Source organism: Lemur catta, chromosome 4, assembly GCF_020740605.2.
Source record: "Lemur catta isolate mLemCat1 chromosome 4, mLemCat1.pri, whole genome shotgun sequence".
Lineage (NCBI taxonomy): Eukaryota > Metazoa > Chordata > Mammalia > Primates > Lemuridae > Lemur > Lemur catta.
Window position 1 is genome coordinate 42,543,753 of NC_059131.1, and position 17,796 is coordinate 42,561,548.

The following is a 17,796-nucleotide window of genomic DNA, read 5'->3' on the forward strand; positions in this document are numbered from 1 at the left end:
GAGCTCTGGTGGCCAGTTCATAAGTGTGAAGATGAGATCACACCTTGAGTATGGCAGAGCAGAAAGCTAGAAGGAATCTGGATTTCTTAAGACATCATGGAGCCACTATTACTGTTCTGGACTACCTCGCAATTTCTTTTACCTGAGAGAAAATAAATTTCCATCTTGTGTAAGCCTTGTTATTTGGTTTGACAACACAATCCCCAACTAAGGGATGAATAACATATAACTCCTATTAAATGTGTTTTGTGTATCATATATTACCTAATTCTAACTCCATTACTGACCAAATGTAGAAGCTGGAAATGAGGTGTTTCATACATTACTTATGCAGGAAAGCACTAAAAGTTTAATATTTTATGTTTCATCAAAATGTTCCCACATCAGAACATCTCACGTCAAAAAGTCCCCGACATCAAATGTCACACAGTAAAATAAACTGATGAGAAGAGCCCTTATATAATTTACCAAAGGTCACATGGTTATGGTGCCAGAGCCAGGTTTCAGACCCAGGTCATTCTGCCTGCTAAAGCCCATTGTCCTTCCACAGAACGAGGCCGATTTTCATTCATGCAATTATGACATGTTTATTATAAGGAATAAGTGAAGAAATGGTCAGTGCATTTCTTCTATTTTATTATTAGTTTTCCACCTGCCAGAAATAGGTCATCTCTTTCTCAGAGCACACCAAACAGGCTTGGAATCACTGAATTAGCCAAATTAAAATATTTAAACTAATAAAACAATTAATTTATTATCAGGTTTAGAACTTTTTAGACTAAGTCATTTAAATTAGTAACTAAGTTATTAGTCTAAAAATAACTACTGAAATTAACTTGGTACATAAAGATTTTTATATACTTCATTAAAAGTTGTATAACATTCTGTAATTTTAGGTACTGGTTGATATGAAGCAAGAGCACTATCAAAATTTGAGCTGGGTATGGTGGCTAGTGCCCGTAATCCCAGCTACTCAGGAGGCTGAGGTGGGGGGATTGCTTGAGCCCAGGTATTTGAAGCTGCATTCAAGCCTGGGAGACAGAGTAAGATCTTATCTCTGAAATAAAATAAAATAAAATAAAAAACACTACCAAAATAGGAGAGAGTTAAAACAAAAATCTTTATGGGTATTGATGAAACTCACATACAAAAAAACCCTTAAAATTCATTTTAAGAAGCTCAAACTTGTAAGTAAAATCCAGAACAAATATAGTATTTAAACTACTTACCAATCTGACTTTTAGGTGCTCCAGCAACCACTAAATTTAAAGTACTGGAAGACATTTCTTTTCGTGTTGGGTTAACAACACATTCTCCATCAACCATTCCTATTCGTACTGCCCCTAAAATGGCAATTGGCAATTCTTTAATAAAAACTCCCAGTTTTCAAGACATTATACCCACAATGGCTTCAATCCCCTATCTCTGATTGTGACCCCAGAACAAAATCCATATTTTTACCATGGTATTTAAGACCCACAGATCATCCTACCCCACCCTACCTCTGGCTTCACTGGACCACTCTGAATTGCTCAAAATATACCATTTCTTCCATCCCTCTGTAATTCTGCTCATGTACATCTCCTGGTTAAGACTGTATTCTCTTAACATCTGATTCTAAGATTCCGCTTAAATGTGGACTATTCTGAGAAGGCCTCCTTGACAACTTGACCCCGCAAAACTAAACCTGCTCTTTTCTATCATTTTCTTAGCACTTTGACTATGCTTTTATAATAGTACTGTTTGCAAATAATTACCTGTCTCTACTATTTATGCTGAAAGCAAGCACTGCCTTTTTCCTGTCTGTACTGCTAGGGCCTAGTCTGCGTGTTCCTTCAGTGCCTGTGTCAGTATCTAGCACTTAGGACACTCAATAATTATTTACTCAATGAATCATTTTATGTTGTATGATTACAACTTGTAAGAGCTATAAGTTACATACATGTTTGTTTTATCCTGAAAGAGTATGTACTCTGACAATTTCCAAGTCCAAAAAAAAGGTCCTCTAACAGAAAGAGGCAATTAAGAAATCAAAATATCTAGGAACAAAAAATCTATAACATCATAACATATTGCTGTTAGAAAAAAACCCAGGGCAAGGAAGAAAATGTTTGAAAGACCCAAAAGGAGTCTTAGAATGCTATTGCTCTTACATGCCACCATCATTTACTGAAAAAACATTCTTATTTTCAAATTCTCACTTACCAACAGGTCCATTCCAAGGAATATCTGATAATGAGAGGGCTACAGAAGCTTAAAAAAAAAGAGAAAAATAAAAGCTGACATTAAAATATTTTCCCACTTTATAAAATCAGTGATAATTTTAATCTCTACTTTTATACTTACCTCCATTAATTGCTAGGACATCAGGTTCATTAACACCATCTACTGCTAAAAGATTACAAAGGACCTGGTATAATGGAAAAAAATTCAAAGCACTTAAAAAAAATCTACTTGATTTGGCAGAATTATCATTTAGGTTAATATCTTGGCCTAAAATATAAGAGCACTATATGGTTAAAAGCATGGGCTTTTTAGTCAAACCCCTTAATTTTGGTTATCATTTAACTAAATGCTCATTGATATTGGTAAATTACTTAAATTAAACCTCAAAAGTTTCCTTATCTTTAAAAGGGAAAAATAATGGCATCTTCCTAAAGGATTCTTGTGAGAATTACAGAAATATTGTATGTAAAATACTTACCATAATATTGGCCATGTTGCAAGTACTCAGTAAAGGTTAGTTATTTCTAGTATGTAAAAATATTGTCTTCTGTTTATAAGCATATATGAAACAAACCAATGAATTACTTTGTACTGGAATGATGTGCCTATGTCATATACTTAAGAAAATAACCTCCTTGAGGCTGTGACATCCTTGCAAAGATGTATTACAAGGCATATTTATTTATTTCAAATAAAATGGTTATTCAATTAAAGTATATGGGTCATTATGCTGAATGAAATAATATTCAGAAAGTTTTTTTTTTTTTTGAGAGACAGGGTCTTGCTCTATTGCTCAGGCTGGAGTGCAGTGGCGCAATCATAGCTCACTATAACCTTGAAATCCAGGGCTCAAGCCATTCTCCTGCCTCAGCCTCCTGAGCAGCTGGGACTACAGGTGAGTACCACTAAGTTCTCCTACATCTTGGAGAGACACTGTCTTGCTATATTGCCCAGGCTCATCTCGAACTTCTGGCCTCAAGAGATCCTCCCATCTTGGCCTCTCAAAGTGCTGGGATTACAAGTGTGAGCTATCGTGCCTGACCTAGGAAGTTTTAAAATATAATAAAGCATATTATTCAGAGGATTCAGTAGGTTTGGAGGATTTAGTAATAAACACAGGTAATAAAACTTAGTTGTGTTTGATTGTCTTAGTCTATAACTAATATGACTGACCTACAAGGCCCAGGCTGATCTGGTCCCCACCCACCTCAATCATGCTGACCTTTCAAACTCACCAATTTCTTTCTGGCCACAGGGCGTTCTCACTTCCCATCCACCTGCCTGGAATGCTTCCCTGACACACCTTGGCAAACTCTTACTCATAATTCAGATGTCAGCTCAAACTGACACTGAATAAATGTTAGCTTTTTAAAAGTATTATCTTTTTTAAAAAACTGAATGTAAAATACAACAGCATCATCGAAAATTCTTAGTTTATATTCTCTATAATGTTTAGCCTAGTAAGTATTACAGAGATTAATTAAGTAATTTTTGGTTGATCTGGAAACTAATAAAACTAAAGTAGAACCTACCTGTGTATCATAGAAGTAGCCAGCTGGAAAGAGAGGTCTAATTGAACGATCTGCCAAAAGAAAGAAAAAAGACATTAAATAGTACTGACAGCATTCCTCTACAGTTCAAAACTTTTGAACTAATATAGGTAGCTGTTCTGTACACCAAACAAACAAACAAACAAACAAAAACAATCCCCTTGGACTGATTTACTAAGACGGACATAGATAAATGCCAATGCTTCAGTTAATACACACCATGCCCTAACAACAAAAAACAAGCAGGGTAGCAGCACATTAAGTGCAAAGATTGCAGGGCAACTTTTCCTTCTGGTTCCAAAGGCATCATTTACATATAGAAGTGGAGGAAAGAGACTTAAGACCAATAGCAAGAATGCATATAAGTATACACAAACCAGCAATTCCTGGGTAGAACAGCTAAAAACTATAAACAATCACAATATTTAGGGATGTCAAAGATTTGGAATGTTATAAACATATTTCAGTAGTTGATAAACATAATGCTTTTAGGAATTACTATGCTTAACGTGAAAATGAAAAACCCTAGGAATAGAGTCAACAGAGTGGAAGCATGGGCCATGGAATTCATATGCTCAATAGAGATTCATTCATTCAGTCAACAAATATTTACTGAATGTCTATTCTGTGCCAGCAGTATACAGTATATCGGTATAGTGGATTCAGTAGTGAAGAATCAAAAGTTTTTTCTCTCATGGATACCACATATGAGTGAATGAACAGAGAGAGTGAATAGTCTTAGGTGATGTTACTGCAATGAAGGAAAATTTAAGATATACTATAGAACACAGATGGAAAGAAAGAGATGCTAACATAGACATATCAGAGAGGATTAATGCCTCTGTTAATATCTTACCTATTATTCGACTTGTAAGAATTTCTTTATCAGAAGTACCAATCTCTCTTCTCAGATAGTTTGTGGGAATTCTACCTGCTGCCGCAGCCTTCTGTCTGTAATCAACCTGAAGTAGCAGTAAAAAAATGAAGTTCATATGATTCTTTTTTTAAGTAACAAACTATACCCCAAGAACTATGTAAATACTAATTTTCCTGAGGTTGCTAACAACATATTCTAGACTAAGAGTAGAGAATATTTTATTTACTTTAAGCATTTTGTATCTCTTGGGGGAAGGAGAGGTGACAGAAATGTTTCAGCAAATTAATTTAAAAAGTCTCCCACTTAGTAGTCAGATGAGTACCTACCCTCACTATTCCCCACAGTTCCTCATTCTGATCAAGTCAAACATTGCTTTTTTTGCATCAACTCTGATATAACTGCATTCTCCTTTTCATAATGGAAAGAAGGCATAAAATCCTAAGGAACTCTTCACTAAACACATACAGTCATCTCTTGGTATCTGTGGGGGATTGGTTCCAGGACCTCTTATGGATAGCAAAATCCACGGATGCTCAAATTGCCAATATAAAATAGTGTTGTATTTGCATATAACCTATGCACATCCTCTTGTATACTTTAAATCATCTCTAAATTACATGTAATACTTAATATTATACAATGTAAATAATATAATGTAATGTTATATAAATAATTGTTACACTATATTGTTTAGGGAATAAGAAAAAGTCTGTACATGTTTGGAGCAGGTACAATTGTTTTTTCTGAAAAAAAATAAAGTAAAAATTTTTTTTTTTTTTTTTTGAGACATGGTCTCCCTCTGTTGCCCAGGCTAGAGTGCAGTGGCATCATTATAGCTCACTGCAACCTCAAACTCCTGGCCTCAAGCCATCCTCCTGTCTCAGCCTCCAGAGTAGCTGGGACTAGAGACATATGCCACCATGCCTGGCTGATTTTTAAATTTTCTTTTGTAAAGATGGGGTCTCACTATGTTGTCAGAGCTGGACTCAGAACTCCTTGCCTCAAGTGATCTTCCTGCCTCGGCTTCCCAAAGTGTTAGGATTATAAGCGTGAGCCACTGCGCCTGGTCTTTCCAAATATTTATAATCCACCATTGTTTGAATCCACAGATGGCAGAACTGACAGATACAGAGGGCAGACTGTATTTACAGACTCATACTGAAGGGAAACTATGAAGGCTTATTCAATGTCAAAGTACTTGACACACTTCCACTGTTCACATCAACTTACGTACCTGGACATTACAAATTCTAAGGTATCCTCACCACTAGTATGACAATAGGTTCTTAAGTAACCAATTTACATTCTTCTAATGACTCAATATCATACAACTAAGAAAAACCCTTTGTTATGCAAACTTTATATTTTTCACTCACTAGACACTCGATAAAAAGATTACAAATTCTACATATACATTACATTATAGTTCAAATAAATCAGCAAATACTTACCACCAAAGGCATGAACTGGGAAGGCGAAGGTTTTGTTTTACTGACCGCTGTGACCATCACCGCAGTGTCACCTGACTTAAACATGAACAACATTGGTAAATTCCTTTGAAATCAGATATTAGTATATAAGTAGCAACTGAATGAATCCTTACTCCAATTAAACTCAAGGAAATAGACCTGTTATTCTATGACATGATTACAATGAAAATAATTATTCACAAGTAATCCAGTCTTGATCCCTGAGCTTTTAAAAAACTATAGAATGAAAAGGAAAAAAAAGCTAACTGGTAGTTTAGTCACATCTAATGAATTGAATCATATTTTCTATTTCTTATGAGAAAATTTATGCTATAAAGAAAAAAATTTCCAAGTATTACTATTGAAGAAAATACCAAAATCACTTTCTCTAGAAAAGCACAACAGAATTTATTAACAGTATAAAACAGAACCCCAAGTTTGGAAGGGATTTTAAAGGCCATCCAGCTCCCTGACTCTGTGGTTGTCTGGAATGATTCTGACACTTGAAATGATCTTAGTAATATCTGAATTAATTTCCAGTACCACAATTCTAAAGAAGTTACATGGTGTTCTAAAGATACTCAGTAATAGACTCCATAACCATTTTTAAGATGAAAATTTAAAAACCTGGACTTTTTACCTGTACTACAGCAGAGCCATCTGCAAATCTGGCCAGTTTTCCAGAGGATATTTCTAATTTTCTGTTTAAAAATAAAAAAGCAATATAAAACTCTTAGGTCATCAGTACAATTCCAGCTTAGTATAAAATAATGAAAGATTCTAACAGAAGAACCAAAGGCTACTGAGTCTCCTCTTACTAACCTCCAGCAAGAAACAAACCATAAGGGATAAAATTCATCATCATCATCAAAAGTACAAGGGGAATTTATGAGCTGCTTAAGGAATACAGAAACCAAGACACAGGATTAATCTGAATTGTAGACGAAGTATTTTGGGGTGGGGGGTTCAGAAGCTAACTGCCTCCCTAAATGTTAATTCTCATTTACTGTCTTAGTATAGTCTCCTGTCACCCCTTGCCTTGTTGACTACAGTAACCTTTTAGCAAACAAACAGGGTCATTTCCCTACTTAAAGATTTCTCCCATTATTTTTAGGATAAACTATCACCCCTTGCCGGGTGCAGTGGTTCATACCTGTATTCCTAGCACTTTGGGGAAGCCAAGGCGGGAGGATTGCTCGAGGCCAGGAGTTTGAGACCAGCCTGAGCAAGAGCAAGACTCCGTCTCTACAACAACTAGAAAAATTAGCCAGGTATAGTAACTGACTACAGGCCTGGGAGGCTAAGGGAGGAGGATGGCTTGCGGTCAAGAGTTTGAGGTTGCAGTGAGCTATGATGACACCACTGCACTCTAGCCCAGGTGACAGAGCAAGACCTTGTCAAAAAAGAAAACAATAAAAAAAAAAACCCTAAATATTGCTTACAAGGACCTTCATGCTTGACAATAGGGGAAAGACTAGTCTTCAATGAGGAAAGAACAGTATTTTCAACTAACAGTGCCAGGGCAACTGGATATTCATATGCAAAAAAGAGTAAATCTTCATGTAAAAATAAAAATTAACTCAAAATGAATGCTAGACTAGCTAAGAGCTAAAACTATACAATTCTTAGAAAAAAACATAGAAATAAATCTTCATAGATTTGGGTTAGACAAAGTCTTAGATATGACATCAAAAATGTAAGTGACAAAAGAAAAAAATAGATAAATCAATTTTCATCAAAATTAAAAACTTTCATGTTTCAAAGAATATCAAGAAAGTAAAAGAAAAGCCACAGATTAGGAGAAAATATTTACAAATCATATATCTGATAAGGGACTTATATCTAGCACATGTAAAGAACTCTTACAACTTAACAACAAAGACAACTCAATTTTAAAACTTGGCAAAGTATTTGAATAGACATTTCTCCAAAAGATACACAAATGGCCAAGAAGTACATAAAAATATGCTCAATATCATTAGCCACCAGGGAAATGCAAATCAAAATCATAATGAAGTACTACTTCACAACTATCATGAATGTTCATTGTAGCATTATTCATAATAGCCCCTAAATGCAAAGAACCCAAATGTCCATCAACTGATGAATCGATAATCTAAATGTGGTATAATCCATACAATGGATTATTATTAAGCCATAAAAAGGAATAAAGTACTGATACATGTTACAACATGAATAAACCCTGAAAACATTATGCTAGAAAAAGGCAGTCACAAAAGACCATAAATATGTTTCCATTTATATGAAATCTCCAGAATGGGCAAATCCATAGAGAAAGAAAGTAGATTAGTGATTGCCTGGGGCTGTGGAGGTTGGGGAGAAATGGTAAGTGATTGCTAATGAATTTCTTTTTGGGGTGACGAAGTGTTCTAAAATGGATTGTAGTAATGGTTGCAAAACTCTGTGAATATACTAATGCCCCCATCGAGTTGTACTTTCTTTTTTTTTTAAAAACAGTCTCACTCTGCCACCCAGGGTGGAGTGTAGTAGACCTATCATAGCTAACTGTAACCTTGAACTCCTGGGCTCAAGTGATCCTCCTACCACAGCCTCCCAAAGTGCTGGGATTACAGGTATAAGCCACTGTGCTCAGGGAGTTTTGCACTTTAAATGAATGAACTGTATGGTATGTGAATTATACCCTAATAAAGCTGCTTTAGTTATGTAAGATAGGCAGCACTGTCAGCTGTATTACCATTTCTGCCAAGAATGCAAAAAGAGGTTACTGAAGTCTTGAAACAGACCAGCAAAACTCCTTGTCAAACAGCCCAAGATTCATCACAGGGTGTTGTGAAACAAAAGCAAGTCAGTGACCCCTGAACATACTGAGGAAGATGCTCTAGTCCCATGAGCTCTGCTTCAGAAACATTCTATCATATTCTGGTGCTAAAAATACACAAACGAAACACACACATGCAGACACCTCCAATGCCCTGCTCCAAATAAGATTATTCTGTACACATACCAAGGGGATGAAGAGACAACCCTTAGTATTTCCACCCATTAAATACCTTTGCTAGAAGCTGAGTTAATGCAAAGCATATTTACCTACTCAGACTCATTTTGTTAAATTTCAAAGTCAGAACAAAGCATGTACAGTTAATGCATGTATGTTAATAAATGCAATTCTTTTGTACTATCAGCCCTGACCTTCAAATATGAGGATTTTTTTTAAATGCAGGAAATATTTGAGAAATTTTAGTTGGGTTTCTATTATTATTCAACACAGATGTTATAATGTTGACAGCCTATAATAAAATGGGTCTCCCCTGACTGATGGGAATGATGAAGTGCAGAGAGAAGGCTGGTGCTGGATTAACAGGTGGAACAGATGAAAGGAATGAGATGCTCAGAGCCAGTCATACTACATAGCATCATAAAGACCCGCATCAACCTATAGCTGAAATCAGTATTAAGGTTTTATGTGGCAAAATGCAAATTTGGGGTCTTGAAATTTTGTTTAATCCTGAATAAAGAATATGCTACCAGTACTTCTCGAGACCTACCAGGAATTGGCATTCCATCTACTAACATGAATTCTGAATACCTAAGTGATCCCTGTGAAGGGGAGTGTAGGATCTCTAACTAGATCTAAGTGGTCCTAAGACACAATAAAGAAGAGCTGTAAAAGCCAAAGTTCAACTCCACTAATGGGGCTACTGCCTCAGCATTTTGCCCATGTTGGCATATTCTGTTGAATATGCTCATTGATGGCAAATCTTTATTCTTTAATGGTGATATGATTTGTAGAGGCAAACAAGAGAAGGCAGTAGAATACAGAGGTCAAGAACATGAATTCTCTCTGAATAACGGTAGGCTTCATTGGAATAAAGTCCTTCCAAGGGACTACTTTAGTCTATAGATGACATATGTCATTTCTTCTCCGGTTCCACTAATGAAAATCAGTTAAACGGCCCCATCTAAATGTAGGAACTAGCACTGTATCAGAGAAGAAGAGAGCACATGTACTCAGAAGCACAAGCCAACGAGTTTACTATCCTCTCCCTAAGAGCCAGGCCTCCCAGGTATCAACAGGCAGGGAAGTAGAGCCAGGGAAGCCCTGTAAAGCTTTTAAAGCTTATATATTTACATTGGCAACTGACTGCATCACTGAGAAAAACAAACAAGTCTACTGTATCCCAGATGTTCACAAATATTAATATGTATGCTGGATTTATATATTTGTTGAAACACCAAATCCTCCTACTTTCTGTTCCCTCTGTTGAACCTACCCAGAATTGTAACCAGTTTCTCCTTTTGGCGTCCTAGGATACCCATTAGATTAGATAGCCCTATGGTCCCACCTTGGTTATTGCCCAAATTCAACCTGTTTTTCTTCCAGGTATGTGCAATCTACATTATGCAAAGAACCAGGTGATTGCTTTCCATTATATTTCATGATCTCAGCTGATGTTAAACTAACCTATATAATTTTTTTCTGTCCATGCACTTTCAGTTTTATTTTTGGTAAAAACATGGTATTACTCTTTTTTTTTTTTTTTTTTTGAGATGGGGGTCTCACTATATTGCCCAGGCTAGTCTCAAACGTCTGGGCTCAAGCGATCCTTCCACCTCAGCCTCCTGAGTAGCTGGGATTATAGGTATGTACCACCATACCTGGCCCATGTTATTACTTTTATATTTCATGGTTGATTTTCACCTCACCAATTTACTCTCCAATATTATATGTATAAAATACCTCCTAATACACACAAGATCAATAACACATCAGTGGCCTCTGGGGATTGGAACTAGTTGGCTATGGAAATGTATGGAAGATTTTTGAACTTTTAAAATGTTGAACCATGTGAGTAAATACCTAATCAAAAATACTTTTAAAAAATAATAAAAAGGATGATAAGATGAACAGGGAGATCCTATTGGTGGAAAGAGTAGAAGGGGGTAGCCAAGGGAGAGGGGGGAAAAGACAGGAGCCATCTGCCACAGAAAGTAGAACTTCAGGGAGAGATGCTTAAAGAACATTTTAGAAACATTTGCAGAGTGATACGGAATATAGCCACCATTCTCCAACTTCCACCAAGAAATATTCAGTAATACAAAACTAAAAAAAAAAAAAAAGACTTTCATGGTTTGGTCTGTTGCAAAATTCTTATTTAATGAATTACCTGTAGTTCCTAAAATGCACTCTCACCTTTCTGCAATTGCACTTGCCACTTTCTCTGCTTTGTCCTTGCCATGTGAATCATTGTAAATTCCTCCTTATCCTTCAAGATTCATCTCCCATGGCAAGTTTAGGACTGGATAAGTATTCCTTTGTGCTCCCTTAGTGTCCTGGCCACATCTTTCCCACATTAATCTTCCCAGCACTGAATGTGTGTTTTTCTCACTCTCTCATCAGCCCCTTTATCCCCAGTGCTTTGTACATACTAGATGCTCAATATGCTGTAAGCATTAAACATACTATCTGAAAAATGCCTACCACAATAGTAACCTCCCAGAGTGTGGTAAAGAATACATATGCTAACAAAGTGCCTGGTACATAGCAGTCACTCAATAAATTTTGCATATGACAACCTTAAAGATGAAAGAATTGACCTATCTGACAGGTATGACATTTATGCATCTAGTTATTTCAACATATATCGCAAGTTTAAAAAGAACTAGCTACAAAAGATGTCCAGCTTGATTAATAAATGAAAGAGTCAAAGTAGATTATTTATGGAAAATATGGAAGGTAGGAACTGAATCTCATTGTTCTGAGTACCCAGTGCCCATCTCATAGTAGGTGTCTGTTGAATGAAATGTTCTGGGGCACTTCTTCAGAGAAGAATGTGCAGTACTTGAAGAATGGAGAAGATGTCCTTTCCCCCCCAAAATCAGAATGAATGAATGCCAGGGGTGGAATGAGTCTTAGAGATCATCTAGTCTAGGGGTCAGCAATCAACAGCTCATGGCCTGTTTCTGTACAGCTCTTCTACTAAGAATGTTTTTTACATTTTTAAAGGGTATGTAAATACACACACATATACACACAGTGTGTAGTCCACAAACCCTAAAACACTTAATATTTATTATCTGGCCCTTTACAGAAAAAGTTTGCAGTCCCTCGATTGAATCCAATCTCATCTCATTTTGCACAAGAAAGTGATGAAGTAACTTGTTCAAGGTCAGTCACTCATTAAGTTAGGGACCAAGGCTTGGATCCAAAGCCAGATTTTTTGGCTTTTTTTTATTAACTGGGGTCAAAATTTTTAAAAATTACATGTAAAAAATTTAGGGCCAGGCGCTGTGGTCACTGTAATCCTAGCACTTTGAGAGGACGAGGCGGAAGGGCTGCTTAAGCCCAGGAGTTCGAGACCAGCCTGAACAAGAGCAAGATCCCCGTCTCTCCCGAAAACTAGAAAAATTAGCTGGGAGTGGTCGCACGTGCCTGTACTCCCAGGCACTCGGGGGCTGAGGCAGGAGGATCGTTTGAGCCCAAGGAGTTTGAGGTTGCAGTGAGCTATGATGATGCCACTGCACTCTAGCCCGGGCAACGGAGTGAGACCCTGTCTAAACAAACAAACAACCTGGCGTTCAATAAACTGACATTTCCTTTCCCTTCCTACCCAGGGTTATAGTGGCCACACTTTTGGGCAATCCATTGGACTGGATGATGTGAGCATACACTGTCAACTCAACTCGTTTTTCCGACTTTGAATGTTTCCCACTTCAGAGCCTAGGGGTCCTTGAAAGTAAGGAGAACGAAGTCGGGTGGACAGACAGAATCGGCTGGAGAAAGGAATCCCGGAACAGCAAGAGGGAGGTTCAAGAAGCAAAGGGCACAGAGGCAGCGCGGGAAGGGGGAGGGTCTGAGAAGACAGACTCCAAACCCGGAAAGGGAAATTTGGAATTTTGGTTGGAGGTCAAGTGAGATTAAAGAGACCTGAGCTAACAGATTTCTACCCTGGGAGATGAATGTACCCGAGCTGGCTGGACAGGATGCCTTGTGAAAAGACAAGGAAGGCACGCTGTTCCTTACCTGTTGCTTAGGTCAACGGCCACGGTTCGAGACCCCGCATTACTCCAGAGTGCTCGCACCTGGAACTGGGTGAGTGCCCGATCGCGCCCTGGCAGACGGAGGGGACTTTCGCCCAGGGGCCGGAGTCGGAGGCAGGAGCAGCAGCGCCTGCAGGCCGCCATGACACTCGGCACGCGCTCAGCCCGGGCTGTGCCCCGATTGGCTCACTCCGCAGGCCGCGGGGCGGAGCTTCATGTGGTTTCGTTTCACCGGTGCCTGCGGGAAGCAGGGGAAGCGGATACCTTGGCCACTTTGTACGAAGCCCAGAGAGGGTCAAACTTACCAGAACGCGATTGAGTTGTCATTTGTCTCTATCCTCCAGTGAAGGGCAATTAGATAAATAATACTTTTTTTGTGTTATCGTACTTTAAAAGAAAGTCCTAGACTAATGGAAGTGTTTAATAAGTAGAGTAAATTTATGTTTATTTCTAATAATAGAAGTCATAGGGCAACACATTATTATTATTTGGCTCTATGAACTAAGAATTAGGAGAATTTGTGTGGTGGGCCATAGAAAGAGATCACCCTCTCCCCTCCTCCGCCCTGGCTTTTATTTCATAAATTTCACATAAATATGTTACTGCAGAGGTTTGTGTTAACTGATTTCTAGTAAATTTATTCATTTCTCAGTGACCTACATCATAATTTTACAAATTTTTGTCGTTTCTGATTCATTTTTGTTTCTGATATTTAGCAATTCAGTTCTTTGCCACTTTTGGTCAAACGTTCATATTTTTTAAACCAACTCTTAAATGCAAAATGTCAGCTACTATTTAAAATAAATGTTTTGTGAAATAAAAAAGTTTTTGGAATTTGAATTTGATAAATTTTAGGGAGTATGTAAATTTCTTCCACCCCTTCTAATCTATTCTGTTAGGAATTCTTGTTCCTTGAATGAACGAATCATCATTTTTGTATTATGATATACATATCCCTTTTAAGGTCATAACCGACTTCCCCAAAGAAAACCAAACAGCAATAAAACCCAACACACATTCAACAATAGTTTTAAGAATTAAAACATGTTGAGCTCCAAATGAGTGATTTGGTGGCAAAGCAGCTTTTTGACACCTTGCTTTCATGACACCTTGCTTTTACTGCTTTGGGATTTCCATGCTCATAGAAGGTATTACCATTAATTTTTTTATAGGTATTTAGTGTTAAAAGTTTTTGCCTTTCCTCCCTTTGACTTTACCTTGAGTTGCCACAGTGTTTTCAAGACTAATCCATTGAAACCTTTCATAAAGGCAAATCTCAGAAAATCTACTTGCCACAATTCAGCATGACTTTGGATTTATAGAGTAAGAATACTAAATTATCTTTTGGTAATGCACTTAAGTACTATATAATCATTTTCATTCACACAGTATTGCTTAATATTATAGCTAGAGAGTAGACTTGGAGTCAGTCCCAGATGGTTTCAATCTTTTATCTCTGTTATTTGCTGGTTGTGTGATCTTATGTTTCTGAGCCTCAGTGTCTTCATGAAAATGGGCAATAATATAAAGCTTACAAGTTTTTTGTAAGGATTAAATGGAACAGTGGATATGACAGTACTCAGCACAGCACATTGTCAGCACTCAATAAATGGTAGATTCAGCTTTGATGCAGCCTTTTCTTAATTTTTCCTCTAGTTTCCTTTGTTCAGAATATTGAACACCTTTCTTTCCTTTAGAACTCCTTGAATCAATTAGCTTTCATCCAGCTACAAATGCTGGAAAGCAGCATTCACATCTTAAGCTCACCTCTGTTTCCTCACATAAATCCAAAACAATTGAAATAGTAGTAATAAGCTCATAAACTCAATAGCAGACATTGGCACTAAAATCTTGTGGCAGAGCTTTGTTATGAAGTAGTTATACAGGTGATACAGAATATGTTTACAGTAAACATTTTTAGGTTAGCACAGAAGCAAAAATATAAAAAATTTAAATTCTTGAGGTTGTAACTACTACTACTACTATGATCCATGAAGTTCAATTTAAGAGATGTCAGATTCTAGAAGTATAGTTACACCAAGTGTGGTTTGATAGCCAAAATATAATTTAAAGGGAATTTATCTATGACTGTTAAAGGGCATTAAAAGTGATCTAACTTAAATCTACCAACAATATTTCTCTGATATCCTTTTCTGGTTTTCTTCAAACTGCAATGGACCTGCATCAAAATAGTTAATACCATTGCATGCTTTGAGTAAGCAATTTCATTGGAGTAAACCATCATTGCATGAAATTATGTTTCATTAAATTTTAATTTGGTTTGTAGTTTGGTTTAGACAGTTTATACATTTATTTTAGTTTTGTGATTGTCTAAAAGCTACAAGAACATGGAGTGTATATCTTGTTATATAGTAACATTATAATTAAAAGTATCACAGAAACTGAGGAGTCCTTGAGAATATTTTCTCTTGAAACAGTGTAGCCTATTCAACTTTAAGCTCTACACTACTCTCAGAGAGATCTTTATAAATCACAAATGTAATTGTGTCTCCATTCTGACGAAACTTCTTCAGTGGCTTCCTAAGTCTTTATAGGATACAATTTAAACTGCTTTGCATAGAGTAAATCTTTCCTACTTAACCTCATCAACTTCTACTTACTACCTATTTTCCTCCCTACATCTTCTCATTTCATACTCCAAATACACTGAACTTCCTGTTCCCTTGCAACACGCCACTCTTTCTTCCGCCTCGGTGCCTTTGCATGTATGATTCTCTGTGCTTGGCACACACTCCTCCCATGTGTCAATCTGGCAAACTCAGTCTTCAGTACTCTCCCTTTTGACTTCCCCAGGCAGACCTAGGGATACAATCTATGTCTGCCCTTCCACTGTATTCTTAGAGTAGGTATGAAATGTCTGATTTCCTTAAGTACTAAGTTTGACAATTGATATCTCTGACATTTCACTTTGACACTTCTTGTTTTGTTTTTATTGTGAATGTACATCCTCAGACTTGCAAACGTATATTTTGGCTTGTGATTATCTTTCAAATTTATTTTTAGAGCAATTTTTGAGAAACCATGAAGAAGTCAAAAATTCACATTATTTTTGAATACGAGTTCCATTGTGGAACCAATGCAGCTTAGACAGCTTGAAGTATCAATCAAATGTCTGGGAAGGATGTGGCTAATGAATGCACTGTATATTGATGGTTTGAGAAGTTTCATTGTAGTGATTTTAATCTTGAACATGAGCCACATGGGCAACCTGAGACCAAGGTGGATAATGAGCTGAAAACTATAGTGGAAGCGAATCCATCTCAACCTATGTGTGAATTAGCAGCAAGGTTTGATGTTACTATTCCAACAATATTGGACCATTTGAAACAAATTAGCAAGGTAAAGAAGCTGGGTAGATGGGTTCTGCATGAATTAAACAGTGTCAGAGGAGAGATCCTCTTGAAGCTTGCCTTTTCTTGCTGTCACAACATAAAGGTGAACAATTTCTATACTATATTGTTACATGTGATGAAAAATGGATTCTTTTTGACAATCACAAGTGTTGGGCACAATGGTTTGATAAAGATGAAGTGCCAAAACACAGTCCAAAACCGAATATTCATCAAAAAAAGCTAATGGTATCTGTTTGGTGATCCAGCGCTGGTATTATCCACTACAGCTTCATGAAACTTGGTCAATTGATTACAGTCGGTATCTACTGCAACCAGCTGGACGAAATAATGAGGATGCTTGTGTTGAAGCAGCTGAGATTGCTCAATAGAGACAGGCCAATCCTCCTGCAAGACAATGCTCAACCACAAGTGGCACAAATGATGCTGGACAAACTACAGAAGCTAGACTTGAAAACTCTCTGTCATCCACTGTATTCACCAGACCTTGCACCAACTGATTACCACTTACTTTTTCCAGGCTTTAGACCACTTGTTTCAAGGAAAAATACTAAATTCTCAACAAGCTGTGGAAAACACCTTTAGTGATTTCAGCACCACTTGCTCTCCAGACTTCTTCACTGCTGGCATAAACAAGCTACTGTTAAGATGGCAAAACTGTGTGGATAGTGTAGGTGCATACTTTGATTAACCATACTCTTTCTTGTTTGAGATATAATAAACTAAACTTTTGATTTGAAATCTGACATTTCATATTTAATGACCTAATTATTTATATAGTCATTAATTCATCTGTGGAAGTGAATGTGGGCATAGGTATCGCATAGCAGTTAAAGTGCTGGCTCTGGCATCAGACTGCCTCTTTCACTTCCTACACACATGACTATTGGTAAGTTGCTTACCCCTTTCTATGTCTCAGTTTCCTCATTTGTAAATGGGAATGATAATACCTACCTCCTGGGGCTCCTATATTTAAATACAATCTTATTTTTTGTGGAACTAAGCATAGTCCCTGGCACGTGGAAAACATGATAAGGTGTAGTAATATTTATTGAGTATCTACTTTATGCCAGGCACTCTGCTAGGCTTAGGGGATACAGAGGTGTCAAGACAGTCATAGGGCATAATCCCTGCTTTATGGAGCTTGCAATATAGTGTGAGAGACAGACAAAAACACAACCAAACACATAAGCAGATAAATTAGAATGTGGTTAATGCTAAGAAGGATTTAAATGAGGTAAAAGAGAGAGAATAATGGGATGGAGGAAAAACAAACTTCAAAT

The 17,796-nt window shown here is 37.1% G+C and overlaps 1 protein-coding gene across 2 annotated transcripts in view; it reads right to left on the reverse strand.

Moving 5' to 3' along the window:
* The window catches only part of PNPT1 (polyribonucleotide nucleotidyltransferase 1), a 42,791-nt gene extending 29,419 nt beyond the window's left edge, over nt 1-13,372 (reverse strand). Inside the window, exons 1-8 of one of the 2 annotated variants that reach the window (XM_045549646.1) lie at nt 13,126-13,372; nt 6,763-6,823; nt 6,105-6,179; nt 4,633-4,738; nt 3,759-3,808; nt 2,347-2,410; nt 2,206-2,253; nt 1,230-1,343 (exon numbers count right to left, since the gene is read on the reverse strand). In XM_045549646.1, coding sequence (XP_045405602.1) covers nt 1,230-1,343; nt 2,206-2,253; nt 2,347-2,410; nt 3,759-3,808; nt 4,633-4,738; nt 6,105-6,179; nt 6,763-6,823; nt 13,126-13,286 — 679 coding nt within the window. In that variant the 5' untranslated portion in view covers nt 13,287-13,372. Of the gene's footprint in view, nt 1-1,229; nt 1,344-2,205; nt 2,254-2,346; nt 2,411-3,758; nt 3,809-4,632; nt 4,739-6,104; nt 6,180-6,762; nt 6,824-13,125 lie in introns of those variants that run through there. The other variant, XM_045549647.1, reaches the window with a different exon arrangement.
* Nucleotides 13,373-17,796: the final 4,424 nt, after the last annotated feature.